Genomic DNA, 25,748 nt, shown 5'->3' with positions numbered 1-25,748 from the left:
TCTTGCCTGTAAAGTGGTGAGGCCCTGGCACAGGGTGACCAGAGCAGCTGTGGCTGCCCCATCCCTGGAAGTGTCCAAGGCCAGGCTGGACAGGGCTTGGAACGACCTGTGACAGTGGAAGGTGTCCCTGCCCGTGGCAGGGGTTGGAATGATTTTTAAGAGGTTTTTTAAGGTTTCTTTTTCCAGACATCTTATTGGGAATGTCTGTAGGAGAGGGGCTGAGTCTTGGTGTGTGGGATTAGGGCCAGCTGATGAGAATTGCTCAGGCTGCCCTGCCCTCCCAAGCCCCATCAGCAGGCACCTCTGGAGGCCCCCAGCCCCCAGGCTCCGTGCAGCAGCTGCTCCTGCTCCAAGGAAACACCGAGCACTCCTGAAGAGACACAGCAAATAACATTTGACCAGTTACAGAGGGGAAAAGGAAGTCCTGGGGCTCTCAGCTCTCTTCTTGCCAAGCTAACCTGCCTTGCTTTTCCTGGGAGACAGGCTCTGTAAAGACATGGGCTCAGTGTTTGGACAGATACATTCAGCCTGTTCTCCAGGGCAGAAATACCCAGTGATAGGAGAAGTCTTGTTTGCCCTAATTTAGCTGTTCCTTAGGACCCTGAGGAACAGCTCTCCGTGGAGAGGAGCTGCTTCACCAGGGAGAGTGTGTGAGCTGCAGTAGGGGAGGCTGGTTTTGCTGGGCTCTGCTGTCCAGAGATGAAGGAAACACTTGGTTCCCCTGAGGAAATGTCTGGTTTAATCACTCCGAGGTGTCTGGCATCGCTGTGGGGAAGAGCGTGGTGCAGGCTGGGGTGGTACAGAAGGGTGGGTGACACCTATGGGGAGACCTAAAATTTGGGGTCAGAATTACTGCTGGACATCCTCTCTCCTCAATTTTTCCTGCCCCAGATCAGAGCGTGCTGTGGGGGGATTGGAACTGGACGATCTTTACAATCCCTTCTTACCCACACCACTCCAAGATTCCATGAACTTCCACGGCTGTGGACATCCCATGGACACACACGGTGCTGCCAGGGCACCCATGCCGAGGGCAAGTGCCATTCTTTCCTTGGAAAAGCAAACCAAACCTGATCTCTCCCTTTCCCATCTCTTTTTCCCATCCCTGTCCCGTCCCTTTCCCGTCCCTTTCCCATGACTTTCCCGTCCCTTTTCCCGTCCCTTTTCCCGTCCCTTTTCCCGTCCCTTTTCCAGTCCCTTTTCCCGTCCCTTTTCCCGTCCCTTTTCCAGTCCCTTTTCCCGTGCCTTTTCCCGTCCCTTTCCCATGACTTTCCCGTCCCTTTTCCCGTGCCTTTTCCCGTCCCTTTCCCGTCCCTTTCCCATGACTTTCCCGTCCCTTTTCCCGTCCCTTTTCCCGTGCCTTTTCCCGTGCCTTTTCCCGTCCCTTTTCCCGTCCCTTTCCCATGACTTTCCCGTCCTTTTCCCGTGCCTTTTCCCGTGCCTTTTCCCGTCCCTTTCCCATGACTTTCCCGTCCTTTTCCCGTGCCTTTTCCCGTGCCTTTTCCCGTGCCTTTTCCCGTCCCTTTCCCATGACTTTCCCGTCCTTTTCCCGTGCCTTTTCCCGTGCCTTTTCCCGTGCCTTTTCCCGTGCCTTTTCCCGTCCCTTTTCCCGTCCCTTTTCCCGTCCCTTTTCCCGTCCCTTTTCCCGTCCCTTTTCCCGTCCCTTTTCCCGTCCCTTTTCCCGTCCCTTTCCCGTGACTTTCCCGTCCCTTTCCCATGACTTTCCCGTCCCTTTTCCCGTCCCTTTTCCCGTCCCTTTTCCCGTCCCTTTTCCCGTCCCTTTTCCCGTCCCTTTTCCCGTCCCTTTTCCCGTCCCTTTTCCCGTCCCTGCTGCCATTCGTGGTTCAGGGAGCCGCGGGGCAGGCTCAGCCCTGCCCAGGTGAGTCTCTCCCCGCCCCGGGGGCAGAGCCAGCCTCAGCCAGGTGTGTTCAGGCTCGGAGCTCCAGGGCAGCCAGAGCGGCTGTGGCACACGGAACATGCGGGGCTGAACACGGAGCAGCGAGGGATGGAGCTGGTAACTGCTGGGGATCTGTTTCTTCTGCTCCTGGCCCCGGGGAAGGATTTCTGCTTGGTTTTCTGCTGCTGCTTCGGGGCTGTTCTCTCCAGGGAGTGCTTGCTGTAGTTTATCCCTGGAGTGAGGTTTGCGCTCTCATCGCCGCTCCTGCTCTCTGCTGACCACACAGATTCTGCTTTGCTGCCCCAAAACAGGGGCTCCCAGAGCCTGCTTTCTTCCCCTCTCACTCTGACACCAGCTGCAGTTGTGCCTCTTGTTTTAACAAGAAGTAAAGATGGGTTTTTTTACTTACTCTGGGAGAAGCCGGGTTAATGAGTCGGTATCTGCAGCCTGCCCGGGGTGCCTGGGCTTGGCTCCAGCAGTCCCACGCCAGGGCAGAGGGCAGCACAGATTAAACATTTACCCACCACAGCTCCCTTGGGAATCAAGATAAAGAATGGAGTCAACCAGAAAAATTCCAGGAGGGGAACAGGCAGTGCTTCCTCTCGGCTGTCCAGCGTGCCACGTCTTGAATGGGGTTTATCTTCCTGTGTGGATTCGTTTTAGAAAAGCAAACTAATGAGAATTAGCTTGATTTAGTGAATTAATTGAGAAAGCTTTGGAGTAATCTTATTGCAGCATTTCAGTACCTGAAGGAGCTACAGGGGAGCTTGAAAGAGACTTTTGACAAAGCCCTGGAATGACAGGATTAGGGGAAATGGCTTCAAACTGAAAGAGGGCAGGGTTAGATCAGATATTAAGGAAAATTCTTCACTTACAGGGTGGGGAGACCCTGGCACAGGTTGACCAGAGAAGTTGAGGCTGCCCCACCCCTGTAAATGTCCAAGGCCAGATTGGATGGGGCTGTGAGCATCCTGGTCAGTATCCCTGCTCCTGGAAGGGGGTTGGAACCCTTTAAAGGTTCTTTAAAGTCCTTTGCAATCCCAACCATTCTGGGATTCAGTAATTCAGCTTCCTTTTGGTTAGTCCGAGGTACCAGCACAAGCCTCCTGCTGGGACTCCTTCTAAAAGGCACCCTTATCATAGGCTTAAGATCTGCTTCCTAGACTGATCTTGATGTTAGAGGAACATTTTATTTATAGAGAGAAAATATGGAAAGTTTTTCTGCCCCCTGACTCCATAATGCTTCTGTCCCCTGACTCCTTAATGCTCACAGCTTTCCGGACAGTGGAAGTTTGTTTCCTTTTTTCTCTCTTACCCTCTCATCTTGCGTGGGCTTTTGCCAAATGTGGTATTATTCACAGTCAATTATTTGGCCAGATGTAGCTGTAATATGCATTGTGAGCTTTTGACAGGCCTTTAAATGAGTGAGGGTATTCCCCCTGCTTGTCAGCTGCTCTGATTTTTCAGGGGACCTGAGCCCTCCCTGGGCTCCTGGGACTCCACGTGTGTCCTGCCTGTGACCTGCCCAGCACTGTGCTTAATCTGAGCATCTCCCTGGGCCAGCTGAAAGTGCATGGATGGAACAGGAGAGCTGCTGAGATGGGTTTGTGGTTTGAAACAGTCCCAGCTCGGATGGAGAATCATCCCTGCAGAGACAGGGAGAACTCACTGCGCCTTGGAGGGTCTGGCTAAGCTCGGCCCTGTGCAAGGAAAGAGCATTTGCAGGAGCTTTTGGGGAGGGATGGATTGCCCAGCTGGGTGTGGGTGTGCAGGAGGTGGCCATGGGGTGCAGTTTAACCCCTTCCACCCCAGCTGTTCTCTGTATTTGTCCCTCTGTACTTGTCCCTCCTTCCCAAGAGCATCCCATCAGGCTGCACTCTGGGGGAACCATATCCTACTGAGACTGCACTGAGGTAATCTCCCTCTTAATTAGGCAGATCGGTTGTTTCAAGGCAAGAAGAAAAACAGTTTGAGGGGGGAAAAGGCCAGCTCGTGTCCATCCCACTTCAATTAAACTTAGTGCCAAGCTCCTGACTGCCACAGCCCATTTCTGTCACAGCCAGTGCCAGGGAGAGGCCTGACTAAAAACCCCGTGTCTGCCTCGCCTGGGGCACATTGAGACAAGCAGGTACCTTTTCCTTTCTCTTTTCTTTGTCTCTGAGGGCTCTGATGAGGAACAGTTTGCTCCAATAAAGAAAACCAGCAATGGGAGGTAAACAGCACTGAACTCTTCAAGCACTGCTGCAGCACATGCAACAGCAGCTCCCTGCAGCTGCATTAGGGCACCTCGCTGCTTTATTTCCTGTCTGGCATCGCTGCAGGGATCGGGTGCATGCAGGATTTTTTTTTTAAATTCCATTTTTTTTTCCCCCAAAATCTGATTTATCCTCGGTGTGCCTCTGGAAGCTCCTGATCCGTGGCTCGCTGCTAGATTAGCCTGTCTGGGCAGCTCACACAGCATCAGGCTGCTGACCACTAATATGAAATATAATTGGAGCAATTCAAACCTCTCCCCCAAGGGCTGCTTCTTTACATCATGTACTACCCTGTGAAAGTAATAAAGTCAGTGAAAGGGGTTATTCAAGAGAAATTGTCAGTGTTTAATAAATCGTGCAATTAAATGCAATAAAACCTCAGTATGCTATTCATCTGCTCTGTCTTAACACTTAAGGCTGGGGCTTTTTTCAGAATAACCAAGTTCTGTCCTAGATAATTTTTTCCAATTTCCTCATTAGACAGGTTCTCGTGAAGCCTTGTGCTGAACTAAGCTGCCAGAGCAGAGCACCTAATGTAATCATGGCATATAAAAAGTTATAGAGCAGTTCAAGGACTTAAGTAGCTCATAAATTTTTCTTCATATTTTCTCCCTAGTTCAGTTCAGGGCTGAATTTAAGCCACGGCACTGCAGGAAAAAACTGTGGTCCCTTTTCAGAGTGAGGGACTGAAACAAAATGTTCTTTAAGTGCCCTTTTAAACTGCACTGTCACTGATTTGCTCCTTTTCTTCAAGAACCTGAGGTCTGGTGCCTGTGTGGGAGAGGAATTGAGTGCCATGGCCAGTATCCATCACCTGCGCTGGGAGATGCTCTTGATGTCTCTGTGGGCCACGTGTTTGGGCTGTGTGTGCTCTGCTTCCTGGAGTGGTCTTAAAGGCAAGGGGAGAAAAATCCAAAGAGCCTTAGAGACCCTGAGCTGAACCAGCACCTTGGAGGGAAGAGAATTTTGTCCCAGGGTTCATTAGGAGTGCAGCACCAAGGAGGATATTTAGTGCTTCTCTTCTCCTGGTGGAGTTTTCTCAAGGAGGATGGGGATGGGCTGGGCATCTCTGGAGCAGCACTGGCCCCTCCCCTGTTTGGTGCTTGTGTACTGAAAATAAAGTGCAGCTTTCACACCCAGCAGGTGCATAAACAGCATTGCAGCACCTCTGCCAGGAAAGCTCTAACACTGAATCCAGTGTTTGCCAGATCCTCCCAAGGGAAATTCTCCACCACTTGGTGACAGTGGGAGAAGGAGGCATTTCCCCTGGACACTCTGGTCTTGCTTGGTTTCTGTGCTGTGCTCCTGCGTTTCCCCCCTGGTTTCAGCCCTTTTGTCTTCACCAGAAGTGATTAGTGAGCCTTTGGAGCATCCTTTGAAGGAGCAGATTCTCTTCCACTGCTTTTAAATTTTCACCAGGATCACCCCATCCTTGGTGACCAAGGTTGAGTGTGCAGCCTGTTTCTCTCTGAAAACAGTATGATTGTTTAAATTGCCTGTTTCCACCTCTGTAAGCAGCTGTTCTGTGCTCTCCTCTCTCCCCTCACCCAGGAAGGTGTGACTGATTTCAAAGCCCTCCGAGCAAAATTTCAGAATGACTCCAACTTGGCCACCAAGCTGGGGCAGAAACCTCCCACGGAGAGGGCCCCCAAGCCTGGCTCTGCAGGGAACACCACCTCCAGCCCCCTGCCCCTGACTAAGAGAGAGGTGAAAGTGTCCAAGGCTGCCCATCCCACCTCCCAGCCCCCTGTGCTCGCCCAGCACGACCCCTTGGCCCGGCCTCGGGGTTACAGGGAGCGGAAGGGGCACAGCAAAGAGCACGAGGGCAGCACCTTGGGGAAAGGGCTGAGTCCTCCCAAGAGCAGCTCAGAAAAGCCTCTGCTGTCCTGTGGCACTGAGCAGCAAGGATCAAGCCAAACAACTCCAGAGGACCCTCAGCTCCCGGATTCTTTCCAGCACGTCCTACAGATCTGGGAAGAGACTTTATCCCGCAAGGAGAAAACCAGCCCAAGAGTCCCAACCCAGCGGGCAGCAAACTCAGCTCCTGCATCAGGCAGTGATGGGATGCCAGGCTCTGGGAGCTCCCCTGTGCTGGCCTGGCGTGCCCAGAGGAAGGATGCTGTGCATTGCAGTGGGATAGCTCTTCCTCGGGCTGCCAGAGGACACAGCAGCTCTGATGGAGCAGGTGCTGAGGGTGTGGTGGCATCTGCGTGCTGCCAGCCGGGTTATCGCGCACCAAGAGAGCCACCTCAGCTCCAGAAAGGTATGGTGAGGGGTGTTCTTAACACTGAATATGTAAATATAGCAGTATATAGGTGATCTGGAAGTGCAGGATACAGCAGCAGGAGAGAAAAGCTGCTGAGGTTTGGGACCCTCAAGCAAGAGGCCAAACTGGCCCATTGGAATGCTCTGCTCTTGCCCTGGAGGTCCTGGAGGCAAGAAATGGGTCTCAAACTGCTGCTTCACTTGAGTAAGGGGAGCATTCCCCATATCCAACAAATTATTTAAAAGATTTGCTCTAAGAAATTGTCCAGGTTTTGAGAGTAGAATGGAAACTGAGGACAGGAGACTATCTTAGTTTTGGTGTGCTTTGGCTGTTTGCAAATGGGACTTCACACTGATGTGAAAGGCTTGGCTGGTCTGCAAAGACAGTTTAATTCCAATTAAAAGAGCTTAAACCTGAATTCCTCCCCTCCCTTGCACTCTCCCAGCTTTGCAAAAGGTCATATTTAAGATCTGAGAAGATATTTCTTAGAGAAACTGGTGCTGAGCAGCTCAGAGGCTGTGCAGCTCCTCTTGCTGACGTGACTGGGTGATGGGGCACTGAAAACCTTTGTTTTCAGTGTTGTAAAGTCTCTTAAAAAAAGACTGAATTCTTTGTTTACCATGGAAAGCCTTCTCACCTGGACTGAGCACTGCAAACAGCCACGGCCCTAAATCCTGGCAGATTAAACTGTTACCAGCACAGAAAATTGGGCTGGTATTTTATAATCCAGAGGAATGGAGCTGTCGAGAGCTGAGACCCAAACACAGTTCACGTGGTAAAAATCAGTGAAAATGGACATTTTCATTTCCCTTTGTTCTGCTGTTCTGGTAGCGAGGTGAGAGACCCGCTGTGTGATGGGGACACTGAAACTGGGAGGAGGCAGAGCTGGTTAGAAATGTCAATATAACAACTAATTATCCTACCTGGATTCTTGCTTAAATCAGGGCTAATTGCTGCCTGTCCTTGTGCTTCTCTGGAGCAGAATCAGAACCTCCCTTCTGCCAGCCTGGAGCAGGAAAATGGTCTTACAGCCCTGGGAGCAAGTGGCCAAGGATTAAACCTCTCCCCTCAGCTGAATCCCTGGGTCCTGCCCCTGGGAAGCCTCCAAGACCCCCAAAGGTTGATCTCAGTGCTTTCCAAAGCACAGTGCCTTTGGTCCACAGAGGAAATGAAACAAGTAAGAGATATTTAGTCTTTTTCCCCCAGATCTGTTCTACAGAAAATGAATTAAAGTGTGCGGTTTATTGACATCTGTAAGGCTGCGATTTCCAGCACGCAGAAATCATTGTTACTTGTTTATAACTTCTTCCTCAGACATTAATAGGAGCCCAGCAGTTTCAGTGGGGCCAATTTTTGCTCTTAATCTGGGAAAGGGATCTGGTTTTCCAGGCTGGACTCCATCCCATGCTCAGAAACCCGCTTCCCTCCCAACTGCAGCGTGCTGAGAGCAGTTTACAGCTGGCTGTAAAGCAGCAGCAGCTGCCTGTGAGCTGAGCTGGTCTTTATCACTCCTCTTCAATGGGAAATGCCTCGGCTCTGGAGCACACAACTGTGGGAAGGCACAATAAAACTGTTAGAAAATAGTCTGCTAATCCCCCCCCAACCTCTGCTTTAAATACAACAGAGGGCAACGTCGTTAAGTGTTCCGACATCAAGAAATGCAAAAGTTCAGATTCCCATAATAAAACCCTCTTGATGTTGCATAATAGAATATTCTGGACCACTTATTAAGCTGCTAAGTGGTGTTTCTTTATAGATACAGCCTTAATTATAGCCAGATCTTTAGGCACAACTTTTGATGAATTCAAAGGGAGCTGCTTTTGTAAGAAGGGCTCTGCTAAAGTCTCTTTTTGGCTTTACAGTGCCAGTGCATATTGGTGTGCCCTGGCTTTGATAAGAATGAGAAGGAAAGAGAGTTTTTCACTGAAACTCTTTTCTAGCCTGCTTGCCTTTTCTAAATATATTAATCTGATGGGAGGAACTAGCTACATTTAAATGCCATCCTCTCCATGCCCTCCCAATATTATCTGCCTCTAGAAAGCCTGAGGTTGTTGTCTGGAAATGTGAAATAATAATGACATTGAGGGGGCCACGAGGAAGGGCTGTCCCTGTCACACCTCCCCTGTGCTCTGTGGGACATGGGCTTGCCTTCCAACACTAATCCTGTGTGTATTTGTGTGCAGCTGCTGGAGAGGAGGATTACCTGACCCCTGAAAGGTGAGCCTGGGGAGAGGCAAGGTGTGGCTCACAGGTGATGGGAACATCCCCTTTCCCTGTTCTGGAGGGAATGTCCCACTCCTGGGGGCAGCAGCTTGCTCCAGGGGGTGTTCAAGGAAGTGGAACTGTACAAGGCCAGGTTGGATGGGATCCTGAGCAACCTGGTGGGAGAGGGAGGGTTTGGAACTGGCTCATCTTTAAGGCTCCTTCCAACCCAGCCCATTCTAGGGCTCTGTGACTGTGTGAGCCTACATGGCAAGCTCAAAGCTGGCTGGGGTGACCCTCTCCTAATGGAGAAAGCTTCACCCCTCTTTTCTCTTGTGGGCTCCTAAAGCCTCATGGAGAACCATTTCCACGTGTCTTTGGGTCTGGTTTAGCTGCCATTGCTTTCGTTGCACGGTCATCACCCCCCATGTGGTTTTTTTTCTTCCTGTTTGCTGTGTACTCAAGTTTTGTGTTTTTAGAAAAGAAATGTTTTTGAAAACTGTTGCTGAAACAAAGCCCTGGCATAACCAGCAGGTGTTGGGGGTTTCTTTGCCAGCAGCAAAGGAATTTGTATTCCTGCACGATTCTGTGATCCTGTGTTTGTGCAGCCAGCACAACCAGGGCACAGGAGCCACTGGCTTCACTCACCATCCCATGCTGAAGTGAGCTTTTTATCCAGTGGTGGCCCAAAATCACTTGAGTTTGTCTGAAACAGCTCAAAAAGCTTGCAGACACAATTCTTTTGTATGCAGGGAGATCCTGGCTTTTTCTGGTCTCTGACTTGTCATGAGTGGCTGTGCAGCAGCCTGGCTTTTGTACAAGAGCAGCTAAAGTGGAGGAAAATATTCATACACATGTTTTGTTGTAGTTGTGAAAAGGGGAAATGGAACAGCTGAACTAAAGCAAAGAGAGGGGAATTCTTAAAATACTTTCTGTGCCCAAACAACTCCTCCAGTTATTGACAGCAAATTGTTCTTGACATCATGGGGCACTCCTGGCAGCGTGGGCTGGTGTTAACTTTTAACCTGTACTTGTCAGAAGAGAGCTGGTCGAAAAATGACCTCCTCCAAGGCTGTTCTGCACTGCAAGAAGCTGTTCTAGCAATGTCATGCAGCAGGATTAGCTGTCTCACCCCAACACTTGCGATATGGTCTTTACAGTAGGTCACTTGTTAAATATTAACTGTGTGATAATGGGGGAAATTAATTAAAGAACTCTGGCATAAAAGCAAAATAACAGCAGCTTGGGGACAGGAATTCCCCTCCTGGGAGCCTCACCTGGAATGAAGTCTGGTCTCTTAGAGACCCTGAGACAGTTTTTTGTGCTGGCTGTTGTTGAGCCGTGGTTGCTTGTGAGGATAAACACGCAGTGCTGGGGGGATGGAGGGGACATCAGGGGGCTGGGACAGCCCCTGCTATCAGCTCAGCCTTCTGCTTCCCTTTAGGGGTTATTCCTTTCTCTGATCTCTTTACTTTTGTGTTCCTCGTGTTCTGGTTTGCCCTTAGTCCTTTCTCTGTTGAAGCTGAGCTGTGACAGCGGGGTGATTCCAGGGGAAACTCGCCCTCCCTGAGGGTTTTTACAGACTTGCAGTTAGAAGTTCCTGCTAGAATTCTTCCTGGTGCTCTTTCCCCACCTTCCCCTGTCCCCCACGGGTGTTACAAGCCGTGTCTTGTGCGTTTGATGCTTCCTGGCGCGTTCCTAAAATGCCAAAAACCCCCAGCACTGTGGGCGGAGGGGAAGGCTGGTGGATTCTCCAGGAACGCTGGGTTTTCCCCCTGCACCTACCCCCAGATGACACAAATGTGAATTTCTGGAGGAGGGAAGGAAAGAGGAGAAAGGGGAAATGGGCCCTGGGCTGGGGAGGTCAGAGCTGGAGGTGCTTTCCCTCCTCCTGCGGCTGGCACGTGCTGCTCGTGGTGTTGGCATGGAATGGGTGGCTGGACAAGCTCAGGACCTTTAAACATCCCCTCTGCTACCTCTGCCTTCCCTTTTGCTCCCTTCCACCAGAAGCCACGTGCCAAACAGTGCAGCTGGGAATTGTTATCAATTTCAAAGCACCAGAGTAGAGTGATCACTTTGGAAAATGCTGCTCTCCGATTTCCTTATGGGGTTTGTTTTTTGTTTTGGTTTTTTTTATTATTATTATTTTTTGTTCTGTTTCTACTTGAGGGATTGCTGTAGGCAGGAGACTCTAACCCTGGTGGGAAATCTGATGTGTTTGAGCCCTCTAAATGCAGCCTGGCCTCCCAAAGGACAAGCAGTGGGAGCGTGGATTTGGGGGGAAGGTTCAGCTGAGCCCTGCATCTGCCAAAGGTCTCCTCTTCCTCCGAGGAATTCCTGATTGCACTTTGCTTTTTTTTTTTTTGTAGGCCTCACTATCAAAGCCCTTGATTTCCTTGTCCTTAAGATGAATATTTTTTTTTCATAGCACTAAAAGGGACAGGAAAAAAAAATAAAAATCTTTTCTCTCTTTTTTCACCTTCTCAGTGCTCAGCTTGAAGAGCAGAATAATTATGAAGAAACCCTGTACCTGAATCAGTCTGGGGACACCACAACCTTGTGTGTCATTGAAGGTACTTTGAAAGGCAGGACTGTGAGGTGAATTATGTGCTAGCTGGGAAAATGAGCCTTTAAAATAGGAAATAATACAGTTTCTTGTTGAGAATAGTTGAGAAGAGCAGCTGCACAGTGGTCTAGGAGAACAAGGATCACTGTCCTGTCCCTCTGTGCAGTGTGAGGACTCTGGGGCAATGACAAAAAAAGCTAAAATTTTGGGGATAACATGATGCTTATAGTAAAACTCAGTGGGGAATATCATAAGACATTGCCCATGCAGAGGAGAATAAAAAGAAGATAGTGAGGCAAACCTCAGCATCTCCTTGGGAGCAGAAAGGCACAGACTACAAGACTTTTCCAGGCCCATCAATATTTTTTCCCAGTATAATTATCTCTACCAAAGATGCCACTGCCCCGCTTTTGGGGAGGATATTTCTGCCACATGCACTGATTTTGTCTCCCAGTGGGAAAGGAACCCTTGGGGGGGACTGCCTCAGCCCCCTGGGATTTCATAGAGCTCTGAAAATTGTGGCCAGTGAGGCTTGGAGCTGCAGCCCCCTGCATGTGAACCAATGCTCAAGGAGCAGAGGGAAGGAGCTGCAGGACATGCTGAATATCCATGCTGAATGTGTGCCTGCATGCTGAGCATCCCAGCTGAAGCTGAGTTTTGCACCTACAAGTGCAGTGACTTTAACATGGACTAAATATTAATATCTGTTCATAAATATCTTTCCTAGTACCCAAGGCAGAGCCTCAAAAACACGGGGTAAGTGTCTTGAAAACTTCTAATATCTTTGTTTCTTACCTGCCAAGAATTTCTCTGTGTGTTGTCTGTGAAGACTCTCAAAAATTAAATAAGAAATTGCAGAGGGGACACAAAGACTGATGAGACCCCCAAACATCCCAGTGGGAAGAGTCAGTAGCCTTGACTTCCACTGCAGAAATGTGAGGAAGTGATAACACCAGCTAGATAAATGTTGGTGGTAGACCAAGTGTTAAGCAGCAATATCAAGAACGTGAATTTTTTGGAGAAAAAAAAAAAATCCACTGAAATGTTCTGGAACATTTCCTGCCAAGGGTGAGCTGGTGCTGGTAATCCCTCTGTGAGGATGTGAAAGCAAAATTGAGCCAGGCTGCTTGGCTTGGCAGCACACTTGGAGTTCATAAGTAAGGACAAGTGTGGTGGGCACAGCTGTAGGGGCTTTCATCCCCTGCTGCAGGGATATCTCTGCTGACTTTTCTCACCTCCCCCTGGCTGCAGAGGGTGGCAGGGGGCACATCCTGCAGGGAAGGCAGGATCCTGCGGGGCGCAGGGCAGGAATTGCTGTCCCCAGGGAAGCCCTGCTTGGCTGAGCTCAGCTGAGGGCACACAGAACCTCGTGCCAGGAGATGTCCATGTCCTGGCTATCAATTCTGGCACTGCTGAAACAGGGGGAAATACCCCTTGTGAAATGTCAGACTCCACTGTCAAGTCTTGTCTTGCAAAGCCATCAAACTGCCTCGGAAATATCACAGCTCTCTACCTCTGTGTGATTTGCAGAGAGGTTCTCTGGCTTGGCTGGAGTCTCATTTTATGGCGGGCTGGGAAATCTTTATTTAAATTTAAAAAACCTCCTCCTCCTCCTCTCCAAGCTCTCCTTTCTGTAGTAGCTTCCATGCTGACCAGTGGCTTCATTGGTCCAACCCTAGCACTGTTTTATTATCCCTGTATAATTTGTCAGTGTGTGTATTCCCTGTCCTGCAAAGTAGATGAAATATCCTTGTCTGATGACTATTCCAAACATAAAATACTTCTGGGCTTTCTAAAGAAATATTTCTTTAAATGCTGGTTGACAGCTGAGGCCTTGTATGAAAGCTTGACTGCTGAGAAAAGCACAGTGGCTGAAGGTTTTCCTCTTCTTTATTCTAGAAACAGAAGATTTTTCCGTTTGCCAAATCCAGGTAATTTCCTTTCCTCTCTCTCAAACTTCTTCTAGCCCCACAACTGATTTGGGTTAGGAATTAAATATTGTAGCACTCAGTAAATAGAAATAAATTTCATATATTTCATGACCAAGACAGTGTAGATGATGTTTTTCTGTGCCAGCACTCATGGTTTCTAAGATTGTTTTCATTCTAAAGCATATCTGGAGGGGAGATTGTGAATCTGTCTATTCCTACTGAAACCTGAACAGTGTAAAGGGGGAGGGTTATGAGGCTCTCAAACTGGGGCACCTGGTTCTAAGTCTAAGGAAAGGTCCACTCTGAATTTTACCCTACAAATGTCACACTTTGAGCTCCTTGTGGTGTGTATTTATGGTCACTGTCCAAAGGCTGTTTTTTTTGGTGGTGATAGAAGAGTTATGTGATAAAAAGGGGTCACTTTCCTGGGAAATGTTGTGATGTTGGGAAATAAAGATAACAAGTCCTTCATCCTGTTGCTGTTTCTTCTTTCCTAAATCTCAGTACAGTGTGGTGAGAGGCACATTGTGTGATCCAGGTGCCACCACAAATGGATCTATTTTGTCCTTCCCTGCTGTGAGGAAACAATCATATTAATTAGTCTCTCTCCCAAGAATGATTTGCAGTATCCTTGAGTGATCACTGGCCCTTGGGTTTAGATTTGCCCTTACTTTGCTGGTGGTCATTTGGGCATCTCCCTCATTCAGAGGGAAAATGAGCTATTTATTTGGGCACTGTCATAAGGCAATGTGTTTGTGACTTTGCTGAAGTGTCTGCGTGCTGAGATCTCTCTCATTTCTGAACACTTCAGCCCAGAAAGAGCTCTAATAGAGGACGAAAAAGAGGGAAAACCAAGTCATGAAAGAACGAAACTGGAAGAGAACAACATTTTCAAGGTATTGTATCCTTGAGGTTAATTTTAATAATTATTATAGGATGTCTCTTCTCCTTCTGCCCTCCCTCCCTTTGGGAAACAGTTGAAACTCAAGCCCTTAATCCCAGGGGGTTTCCACCTTCTATTTTGCTTGTTGATCACTCAACTGCTTCAGCCTGAAAGGTTGATGGAGAAGGGTGAGAAACTGCTTTAAGTCCACAGATAATTCATATTCTTATGGATGCATAGATGTGTAATGCAAATACATATTAGAATATATTTGTTTCTAAGGACTGCAGTGACCACACCAAGCGTTTGATCCCAGACAGGTGGAGGTGAGTACATGACTCCCAGATGCCATGCCAAGGCAGATGGCAGAGGTGGGCTGAAGGTTCTCCAGGGGAAGCAGGATGTGACCAGTCCCCAAATTGCAACGTATCCAATCCCACCAGGGCTGGCAAAAGGCAGAGCAGAGCACTGTGAGTATCTCATTGCACCACTGAGTGTTTCCTCAGTCCCCAGCCCCATCTGCTGCCCAAATGTCTCTTCCATATGGGAAATAACGTTAAATTTGGATGCAACTCTTGAACCAATTTAGTTAAACCGGGGCAAAAGGTTGCAGGAGCGTTTGTATTCTGGTCTGAATCATTTATTTTGGCTGTGCAAATAGCTTCCTAAGTTGGTTAACCATCTGCGTAACTCGGGCCGAGGTGTTTGTTTTCCTAGCAGATTGCCCTTATCCATGGGAGCTGAAATCCATCTCCTCTGCTCCTTGTAATTTATGGAGTCTCAGGAAAGGGGCTGGCTAGGGCTTGGGGTAGAAATACGTGTGAGCAGCACGAGAGCCTGAAGTGTCCCTGTGTCCCTCACTGAGATGGATGATGGCTCCTTGCTCCACCTCCTCGTGGTGCCAGGCTGACTTTGGGCTCCTCCTGTCAGGGGACCCCGAGGCAGTGACCAGAGCTGCTGCTGGGCACCTCAGCTGCACAAATAAACCAAATCACATCCCCTCTGTGAGCACAGGTTTGCAACTCCAGCCGGAAATGCTCATGGGTCGCATCCGGCAAGGGCTCTGCAAGCCACTGCTGTGATAGGGCAGCATTTCAAAGATGAGAGAGAGAAAAGTGCCTCTGTTGGGCTCTGTGGACAGACCCAGGGGTGTGAGGGAGAAAGTGTAAATTGACTGTGACTGTGGTTATTTTTATTGGTGTGGTTCTCAGGTATTTCTCTTTTTTTTTTATTATTATTATTATTATTTTAAATCACCTCATAATAATTTTCTGGTTTGGTTGGTGTCTGTTTCTGTAAAAGATCTTGCTGGTTTGCTTGACCTTTGAACAGCTGGAGGTAATTTCTGCTGGGATTTTTTTCTTTTTTTTTTTTCCAAAGTACTCCAGGTGGGCCTCCTGCTTCAACAGAGGCTGATTTGGAGAATTGTTTGGTCCACCCATACCTGCTTTTCTAATTCGCTGAATTTGGATGTTCTGCAGGAGTTTTGGTCTGTAGCTGGACCATATTGAGGTGGTGCCTATTTCCAGCAAGATCTGCTGCATGAATCAGAATGGTTTGGGTTGGAGGAACCTAAAAGATCCTCTCATTCCTCACCCTGCCATGGGCAGGGACACCTTCCACTAGCTCAGGTTGCTCCAAGCCCTGCCCAACCTGGCTTTGCACATTCCCCCTGTTCATTTACAAGCACTATCTGCTTTTACTTGTGTGGCTGTGTTTCTGCCTTGCTCCAACTCTCTTAAATCCATCTTAAGGTTTTAACATTGCCACTTAAGAGTTCTCCATTAATAATCTGTTTCTAACCTTGTGAGGTCCAACTGCCAGGCTTGATTCCAGCCCTCAGTGAAATCCATCTCAGAGGTGCTCATCCTCCTTGGGTCCTTTCCAAGATGTTGATTTACAGGTGTATTCCAACAGACTGGTTCATTATTTGGATCTTAACATTTCCACCAACCATGCCAAGCTTTCTCTGCAATCACTTCTGTGGAGATCCAAGAATAATCTCTTGGATGCTCTTAGGTGAGGAAGATTTGGGTCAGAGCTGCCACAACTGAAAAATTCTACAGACATTTTAAGTTTTCTAAACATAAAACATTTTTATGACATTTAAAAGTTTTAAAGATGAAAACTTTGAAAATCGTTCACTTTCGTTTCTTGAAGTGTCTCAGAGCAGAGCATTTCCTGGACTCCTGGAATGGAAAATAAATCTGTAGGCTCTTATTTGATGTGTTACTCTCAACAGTTGTCCCTTCTCTGAGAGAAGTTCCTCAGAAAAGCCCCCAAAGCAAAGGTCCTTCCTCATTTCCAGGGCACAGCGTGGCTCTTGGTGCTCCAAAGCCAGAAGGACCAGCCTTGGACCAAAACCCTTGGCAGCCTCTGCAGGCACCAGAGGACATCTATGATGACATTGAGGAGCTGCAGGACAGACTGTGAGTGTGGACCTGGGCTCTTGCAGTGCCTGTGTCTATGAATTGTCCTTTCAAATCTCTCCTGCAGCAAACCCCCATGTCACACTTGTGTCTTCCAGCAGCCACGGCTCAGATGCCTCAAGTTCCTTCACTTCAGACAGCAGTAAGTAAGGAAGCTCAAACAGAAGCTGCTTTTAATTTGGGCTGGTCCCTGGGAGATGCTGGGAATGGTTTAGCTTCACTTTCAGCATCCACAGTGTCTCCTCCTGGCTGGGCTGCTCTGAAAGCCCATTAGAACCCGTGGGGGGTAGTGTACATGTCTGGCATGGAATTCATTTGAGCAGCCCTGAAGCCTCTGTAAGAGTGAAATGTGAAAGGTCTGGGTGCAATTTGTCCAGCAAACCTCACCTTATTGCTACTGAACAGGACTTGTCTTAATGGCTTGCCTCGGTTTTAAGTTTCAGGAAACAGCTACGAGGAAACATATGAAGATGTTGAGATTGGGGGTGATAACCCAGCAAAACCAGAGTAAGTTGCAACTTCTGTAGCCTGCATGTTGAAATTCTGGCCATTCAGCCTTGCTCTCACATGCCAGGTACTGGCTGGAAGCCTCTTTTTTTTCTCCTGACTCAACTGCAGAAAAGTTGTGTGGGTGGGTTTCTTCCCTTCTTCCTCCCTCTTTCCCCTTTGGCTAACACTTAGGGAGCAAAAAGTCATTACCAAAATTAAATCCCAAAGCAGTGTGGGGGATTTTTATTTCCTGTAACACTCTCCATCCTTTGGAAGTACTGCCCTCCCAGACCTCCTCCTGCACCAGGCACCCAGGACAGTCTCACTTGCCTTCTCTTGATTAGAAGTGTTGCTCAGCTGTAGCTGAGAATTGGCACCTTATTTGTGTGGTGGTGCTCAAGGGACAAATTGTCCCCATAAAACAGGACAAAATGCTCACATTTGAGATCACAGAAGGCTGGAGAAGAACCTGATGTGCTGTAACTAACTTACAACCTGCTCTTTTTTTATGTAGCCTCTCAAGATACTTGCTTCCACGGGGCGTGCTATAAAACAAATGAGTTTTGCAGCCTCGGGTTTATGCGTTGCCTGAGCTTCCCAAACGCATTAAGAGGTGTAATGTGAAGTTTAGTTGTGTTTTCTGTGGCTCCCTACCCTCATGCAGTAAAAAGTTGCCTTTGTAAGGAACTGAGACAGCCTTTGGGAGAGGCATGTGTGGCACAGAATTGCTTGGAGTGCATCTGGTGGCTCTCTCCTGAGGAGCAGCGTGGGAGGAATAATAAGGTGTTGCTGCACATCTGCTTTTCCCTTACGGATGGCCTGCATCTGGATCCCAGTCCAGCTTCCACGTGGGTGTAGAGCCTGTGTGTGACAGAGAGGGAGGGAAAAGGGGAAAGCTGAACCCCTGGAGGTGACAGGATGGTTATTAAAAGAAGGAAGTGTCATTTCTCTGCAAATTGAGTTGTGTGGTGGGGAGTGCACCAGCTTCTCCATCCAGAGGGAAGCGTGTTCCCAGATGGATCTTGCACATCCCTGGCCCCTGGGAAGCACATCAGTGCACATGGGTGCAGAAATTAAACCCTCTTGCTGATTCACAAAGGGAGCAGTGCATCTTGCTGGGGCTGCAAAGGAATTCCAAGACCATTTGGGACCAAATTCACAGGTTTCAGAGGTCAGGCTCTTAATCCCCAGACCAGCCTTTCTGTGATCTCTCTATTGATCCCACGTGCAGGATTAAGTGTGCTGAGACACATAAAGGGTTTTTAATGGTCCTTGTGCAGGGGTAATGACCCCCAGGGGAGGATCTTGGTTGCTTGCAGATCCTTTACAAGAAAATTGCTGTGTAGGTTTGCAGCCCTCTGTAAACTCCAGAGAGGAGTGTGTGCCATGGAGCATCCTCCTCAAGGACACACACAGTAGAAATGTGTGATGGAGGGTGGCTCAGAACGTGCCCCTGATGTCTCCTTTAATGGTCACTGCAATGCTTCTGGGTAATGCTGCCCTTTCCCCAGGAATTTTCACTCCAAGGAAACCTGGATCACCCTCTAGTTGTTGGGTCAGAGGAGAACAACTTCAATTAACACAGAAAAGCTTAAAGCTAAGCAAAAATATCATCTTGGACTTAATAATTAAGCACCTTTTGCTGTGCTGGTGCTTATCCCAGCGAGTTTGACATCCATATGATGCTGTTAACACTTAAATTCTCCTTCTGAGTTGAGGTCCAGGGTCTGCTGCCCTTCCCTTCCCTGCCTTATTATCTCTGGGGCTGCTTCTGCACCTCGTGCCTCTTTTAATCTAAAACCTGTTTCTCTTTTGGACAGAACAGAAAAACAAAAGAGATTTGGAAACCTGTTTAAGATAGAAAAGTTGAAGCTGAACCATTTCAGGCTCAAGGACAGCCTAAGGTAGGAAAATGTTGTTGGTCCCACCCTTTCCCCCTTCAAACCTGAGCATTCCTCCTGGCAGTTATTTGAGAGCAGGAGGTCTAGGGGTAAGAAATAAAGCTTTTTTTGGGAAACTTAGGCCAAAAGAGCTTCTATCAACTCACTAGGAGCTACTATGTCAGATGTGGCCAATGCTCCATCTGTGCAGCTTCTCCAGAATCTCTGGCATCAGGAATCTCCAGGAACTGGTCCTACAGCTGTTTCCAGGTTTTCATAGATTTTCTGCTGCCTTTGGTACCTTTCTGATACCTCAGCATGACACAAGGTGCGCAAGGGAATGCAGAAAGGTGCTACCTGCTGCCTTGACCTGTGAGCCAGGATTAGGGACAGCCTTGCTGATGTGGGGTTTTATTCCAAGCCCCATTCAGAGCCAAGCTGGCAAGAGCATCTGCTGAAGAAGTCTAACAGTGAGTTTTCATTCTAACAGGATAGAGAGGATTGCATAACTTCCTGCAGTGCCTTTTTGGGTACTCTAATATCCAAAACTGTCAATAAGTTTCCAGGGAAATTGCCTTTTCCTCAAGAGTGCAGAACCTGCAGAACCTGTCCTCCACTGCTGCCAGCAAGTGCCTCACCCTGTGCACTGTGCCTGAATTCCAGGAAAACACCCCCTTCTCTTATTTGTTTGGAAATTCCAGGTTAAACCTTCCCTCTTTCCTCTTTCATGTCAGGGAGCTTTGTTTTCCTTACAAATCTTTTCACACAAGGTGCCCTGCAGTGGCTCCTTCAAATACAAATATCATTATAGGGAAAGACTTGCCAGGTTTTGTGCCATTCTCTTGTCTCGAAGAACCCTTAAAGCTCCTGAAACCACCTTCAGTATCTACAGACATTGTCACTTTTGAATTCCTGGACACCCCCTGGTGTTGGCAGACTTACAGGAAGGAATTACTACTGACTAAAAATTCCAACTATCCAGCACCCCACTTGCTGTTGAGAGGGGCAGCAGGAGTTTGGGCTGTTCTTTGGATGCAGGGTAGATCTTTCCTGCTTGATGAACACTTGGCTCTTGTTGCTGTCAGGAAATGCTTATTTAGCAAGGGATTTCATTTTGGGAAATGCTGTTGGTACCGTGGAGTCCATGCACCCCAACTTGTCTCTGTCACTTCAGCAGCATCACAGGCAGCTTTTTGGGGCTCCTCATGGCTTTTGGGGCATTGCTGATGTGCAGATTTGTTTCTAAAAGCCTTTTTTTCTATCCACAGACTGGTTTCCATTTCAGTACCAAATTTAGGTAAGCACCCCCCTGTAGCTGGCTCCTGGGGATTTGTGTGTGTTTGAAGAGGCAAATGCTTTGTACAAACAGCTTGGTGCACTGTGCCTTTCTGAAAATCATGTATTTGGTAGCAGTAGCTTTGAAGGTCTGATAGAAATTTGTGTTCCATTTGGGAGGGGGGTGGTGTTTGCTCATTTTTGGGTGGTTTTACTTTATAGAAGAGCATTCCTCCTGCAGATCTGGATATATCCAGGAAGGTAATGTGTGAAACAGTCCATGCAGAGCCACTGCTCCTAGGCTGGCAGTGCTGTGTGAGCCCATGGCACTCTAGCAAAACTTTATTTTTGTAAAACTCTTTATTCCTGATTGTTGGAGGGTCAAAAAATGGGGTGGATACAGCCTCAACCTTGAGGAGGTGCAGGAGTGAACACAACCAAATCCTTGTGCTGGGAACCCTGCCTGGGCTGGCTGCAGAGCAAAGCTGGGGCTTTGCTGCTGCTCCTGCTCCATCCTCGGAGCTGGATGGCCAAACCCATGCAGAGAGCTGCCCAAAACCACAGCTAACCAACCCCAGCATCATTCACTGTGCTGGACCTTTGCTGGGTGTTTGGCAGCTCCGAGGCTCCTCTTGCATTTCCTCGGCCCCTTTGGGCTGAGTGACGAGCAGCAGCCCAGTTTTTCCTCTGCAATAGATTACTTGGGGTACCAGGCTCAGAGTGACATCTCCTGCTCATTTTCTGTCCTGCACTTGGATTGACAGCAGCTGCCTCCCAGGAGGAAAACGTGTACGATGATGTCGAGGTGGGGCAGGCAGAGACCAGGTGAGGAGCATGCACTGTCCTGGGGTTGGGATTTTCCTCCTGGCACAAACCCATGCCTGGTGCTGTAAGCCACTGAGGAGCATGAGCTGGTTGGGATTCAGCCCTCTGGAGGCAGTCCAGGTGCCCTCCCTGTGTGTGTTGAATTTGGCAGGATATTTCCTCGCCGTTACCCGGTTAGCGCCAGCGATGCGAAAAGGAGAGAGCAGCTCCCTGAAACACGTGAAAAATCAGATCTTTTTCCTAAGGAAGGAAAACTCCATCTCCCAGACACGATTATCAGCCCCATCCTGGCAGGCTCCTTGTCAGAAAAATTACTTTTAATAGGAACAGCATGTCCTGGTGTCTTGCTGCCAGATGACTGCGGTGGCTGCGCGTGCTGGTGTAAATCACAGCAAGTGTTTGCATTTCAGGGCAGGGCGTGGGGGGAGACGGAGAAAAATCACGGCTCTGGGGAGGGGACACAATCTGCTGGGAAAAACCTGAATTCCTGCCTGTCTGTTCCTCTCAGAGGGAAGGATGAGAAGTACAAAGTCCGCATGCCAAAGCTTCGGGTGATGAGAGAGTACAAGGACAAAAGGAAAAGCGTCGAGAGCGTGGAAAGGTCCTGATTTCCATCCTGTGTTCCCGTTTTGTCTGACTTTTGTACATGTCTCTTGAGTGGCTTCAGGATGTCCCTGATTGCACAGACATTCTGTGTTGGTTGGTAGTCCAGGGTCCTTTCCCTCTGAAGCCAGAGTTCAGGAATCTCTGCAGAAAATATCCCAAAGGTGAAACAAGCTCTTGGGTCTGAACTGAGGAGCAAGGGGGGGATACCCAGAGGTCTCATCCTGAAGTCTTGTCCTGACTTTCCACTGAGCTGAGACAAAAAGTTGTTATTTGCTGTATATTTGTCTCCTTTTTACTATCTTAGTAGGTTTAGATTAGATTTTAGGAAGGAATTATTCCCTGTGAGGGTGGGCAGGTCCTGGCACAGGGTGCCCAGAGAAGCTGTGGCTGTCCCTGGATCCCTGGAAGTGCCCAAGGCCAGGCTGGACAGGGCTTGGAACAGCCTGGGATAGTGGGAGGTGCCCCTGCCCATGCCAAGGGGGTGAAACCATTCCATGATTTTGGCAAGGGCCTTGTATTTTAGAATATTGATTATTTGGGCTGATTGCATGGATTTTTTCTGTGCCATTTCTGCATAAAAGCAAATTTTTATTTTTATTTTTTTGTTACTGGTGCTGCAAAAATTCACATGAAAGTGGGAGATTTCCTTTCCCTATTAAATCACAAAAACGTGCATCACAACAACCCTTTTCATGACCTACTACCTGGGATTTTGAATGTAAATCAGAGACCCATTTTTCAGGTACTCACCACAGAGCTCCTGTAGGGGGCTGCTCTAACACCACTGGTTGTGCTGTGCAAAGGCACAGGTATAACTTTACAGACCATGGGAGAGTCCATGCAATTTCAACTTTCCCTTAGAGACCACAAGTCCTGCCCAAGGAGGAATCTCTTCACTGCTTTAAAGTCCCTAATTTCAGCTCTTGTTTCCTTTCCTCTTTAAGTGCATCAAAATGAGCCAAGGATGAATAATTTATTACAAGTGGGTGGGGGAGATTTTTGTTTGGTGTTTTTTTTCCTGTCTCAGTTTTGAAATGAATGCTACAGCTGTAATTTCGTGTGTCACAAAGAGTGGCATCCCCCTATGCAGGGAATGCCCCACTCCCTTTAAGTGGGTTGTAAGAACTTGTTTTCCACTTCACAGTGCCATAAAAATGTCTGCTTGTGAGACTTTCTCCTCCATGTGCTAAAAAACCCAAAGAAAATCTGGAGAGCTGTGTCAAACCCCACTTCCATAAATGATTCAGGATGAGAGTTATCTGGGGACCCTTTATTTCTGAGTATAAATAAAACCAGAAGGAGACAAACTGCTGGGGGAAAAGTGAATTGTTGACTTCCATAAAAATGGGGCTGATTTGAAACACTCAATAGAGTTTATTTGTTCCCACGCTGCTTACAGACCAAAAAAATAAAAATAAATTATCCTAAATGGCGATACAAAATGGCTCAAGTTGTGCCTCACTCAGTTTGAGTTGTCTATTCACCCTTTTGTGAGAAATAGGGATGTGAACAGTGTGCTTTGCTTTTCCAAGGGTTCCTTGAAGACAAGGCTGGAATTAGGCTCTGGGTTGCAATTTCAGATGTGCCAGGGGTTATTTAAATGGAGCTCAAAAGTGCATATATGCGTGTGTGTGTGTGTCTTGCTGCAGAAATATCTTCAAATTCAAGAAGAGCAGTGAAGAAAAGGGCAAGAAGATGGACAAAGAAGAGCAGCTCTTTAGAGAGACATTCATGGTGCGTTTCTAGCTGTGTTAGGGGAGGAAAGCAGCTCTGTGGCTTGTTTAAAAGACACATCTTGTTGGTCCTCAGCTGTACTGGGAAAGTTGTCCCCTCACCTGTTGCCTTCTCACCTAATCTGGGGTTTCCAGAGGAGAAAAGCAGCTCTGTGGTTTGCTTAAAAGACACCTGGTGGAATCTTCTTGGTCCTCAGCTGTGCTGGGAAAGTTGTCCTGCTGCCTTAGGATTTAGCTTTTAAATTTTTCAAATCCTGTACTGCATTAGTGCATAACTCTAAACTCCATGTAAAGCATTAGTCACTGTCTTCACATTTTGGTCAGACAAAACAATCCCCCTAGGCCTGAGATCCAAGGACACCTCACTGCCTCAGGCCCTGAGAAGTGTAAACAAAAGTGAATCGAGGGGGAGCAAACTGGGGGTAAAAGACTTCCTAACCCTAAGCTGGAATTGGAGCATTAACCCCTGATATCTAAATGCACCAAACTCATAATTGTCTGAAAAACTGGTGAGCATTGTCCATCCTGGGTGTAGCCTCTGGGAGGCTTCTGACTGCCCCATAAATATACATATATTTACATACAATAATATATAGTAAAGTGGCTTTAGGCAGCCACTTCAAGGCAGCAGTCCCACCCAGCTGTTGCCTTCTCCCCTAATCTGGATCTTCACCAGGTGCATTGCTGGGGTTTCTCTCCCTCCCTCTCCCCAAAACCTCACAACCCATCCCCAAATCTCCTCTGTGCCTCCCTCCCCGCTTGTTGGCTTTCAAGCGAGGCAAACACCCCGGTTCAGAGCCAGCACGGTCAGTCAGTGGTCAGTGGCCCCCTTTGGCCACTCGGACCATAACCCACAGCATCAATGTGATGGATGGCGACTATGGTGTTCATTGCAGGGGAATTTAACATTTTATAACCTAGGGTCACCGTGTTACTCCCCTCTGCTTTCGTCACAGCCAGGTGCTATTGGCTAATTGCAGGGGTCGTTACCGTATTACGGAGAGGGGATTTACTAACTTTCCGTAACACCCCGAAGTCTTCCGAACGCCAGGCATTAGACTACGACACCTGCTGCCCTCAGCGAGGTGCAGGATAACCACAGGCCTCTCCCTGTCCCGCAGTACCACGAGGAGATCCGTGTGCTGGCCACGGCGCGCTGACCTCCCGCTCACAGCTGGGGAACAGCTGGATGTCATCGAGGCCGTGCAGGGCCACGCCGTCATCTGCCGCAACGCCCAGGGCAGATGTGAGTGTCTGCAGCCCAGCTCTGGGTGACAAATCACCCCCCAAACCACAGCACGGCCTGCCTTGGCTCGGGTCTCACTCATTCCCTTCCTTCTTCCTCTTCCCTCAGATGGGTACGTTCTGCTGGAGCACTTGAACTTCAGGTAAACTCGGATTTTTATTTATTATGATGCACGTTTTCCTCTCTCTCTCTCCTCCTGTGTGGAGGTAGCTGGAGGAACGTGCTTAAAACTTCTGAAGGCAGGGGGAGTTAATGTAAACAGCCAGTATTAAATATTAAATAAGTATTTCCAGTTTTGCTCTGCCCCTGGACAGGTTTCCAGTCCAACTGCAGCTAAAAAAAGCCCTGTCCAGTCATGATTTGTATAAATTGGAGATTCCTGACTTGCCTTCAGATATGCCATATTAATCCACATCTGCTGCAAACATGGGCCACTCGGTGTGCCTTGCCTTGCCAAAACACACCCTTAAATTCCCTGCTGCAGCATTTCCTTGCATGCTCATGCATAATTCATAGAAATGAGCCTCCTCTTACCCAGGTGGCCCTTGCTGGGATTTTTTTTTAATTTTTTTTTTTTCCTTTGAGACAGACAGTACTAACTGCCCTGAGAGCTGCTCTCCCCTGGAGCATCCCTGAAGGTCTCTTTTGTGCTTCCTGCCTCCGTGACAGCCCACATTAGTCAGCTCTGGGGTGGTGATGGGAATGTAAATAAAGCTGGGGTTTTTTTACACTGTTCATGTGCAAGAGATGTTTCCTTCTTTCTTTTTCTTTTCTTTTTTTCTTTTTTTTTTCCTGCCATTTAGAGCATGTCTTCACTGATTATTAGTTATTTTCAGTATTTCTCGCTTTTTGGAGTACCTTGCTGGTCAGCTCTGAAATAGCCATAATTATTTCTACATTTTCAGGAAAATAGTAATGATAGTGCAGTTTAGTTGCTCAATCTCACTGCTGTCAGAATTGCAAGTTCCCCCAAAAGATTTGCTCTTTAAAAAGCAAACCATATAAGTTGGAACTGGTTTTGCTCTTAAAAGTATTGGGAGAAGCATCACCACTCCTGCTATGTTAAATATATAAAATAGTGGAAAAGTTGACTCATTTCTTTGCAAAAAAAAAAAAAATTAAAAAAGAGTAAATAAAGCATTCAGTCAAAAATTATTTTTTTAAGCAAACTTAGGCATCCCAGATATGTAAAAGCTGACTCCTGGCTCCCAAGGACTCACAGCAACAGGGAATTACCCAACAGTTGCCCCTGTGTTCAGGCTGGG

General features: G+C 48.0%; 1 protein-coding gene across 1 annotated transcript; it reads left to right on the top strand.

Moving 5' to 3' along the window:
• The first annotated feature begins 1,912 nt into the window (after positions 1 to 1,912).
• Positions 1,913 to 24,629, top strand: FYB2 (FYN binding protein 2). Its single transcript, XM_088060697.1, is given in 20 exon segments — positions 1,913 to 2,014; positions 5,704 to 6,415; positions 7,401 to 7,595; positions 8,602 to 8,635; positions 11,108 to 11,193; positions 11,914 to 11,942; positions 13,086 to 13,117; positions 13,929 to 14,013; positions 14,317 to 14,470; positions 16,309 to 16,429; positions 16,528 to 16,571; positions 16,867 to 16,936; positions 18,739 to 18,822; positions 20,067 to 20,095; positions 20,841 to 20,898; positions 21,407 to 21,499; positions 23,154 to 23,232; positions 23,234 to 23,238; positions 24,359 to 24,483; positions 24,592 to 24,629. Coding segments are annotated over 20 exon segments (2,082 nt in total). The 5' UTR covers positions 1,913 to 2,005.
• The last annotated feature ends 1,119 nt before the right edge of the window (positions 24,630 to 25,748 follow it).

Source organism: Pseudopodoces humilis, chromosome 10 (genome assembly GCF_049639895.1).
Source record: "Pseudopodoces humilis isolate 2021_Gansu_Grassland_sample_001 chromosome 10, ASM4963989v1, whole genome shotgun sequence".
Taxonomy (NCBI): domain Eukaryota; kingdom Metazoa; phylum Chordata; class Aves; order Passeriformes; family Paridae; genus Pseudopodoces; species Pseudopodoces humilis.
This window is presented reverse-complemented; position numbering and strand designations above follow the sequence as displayed.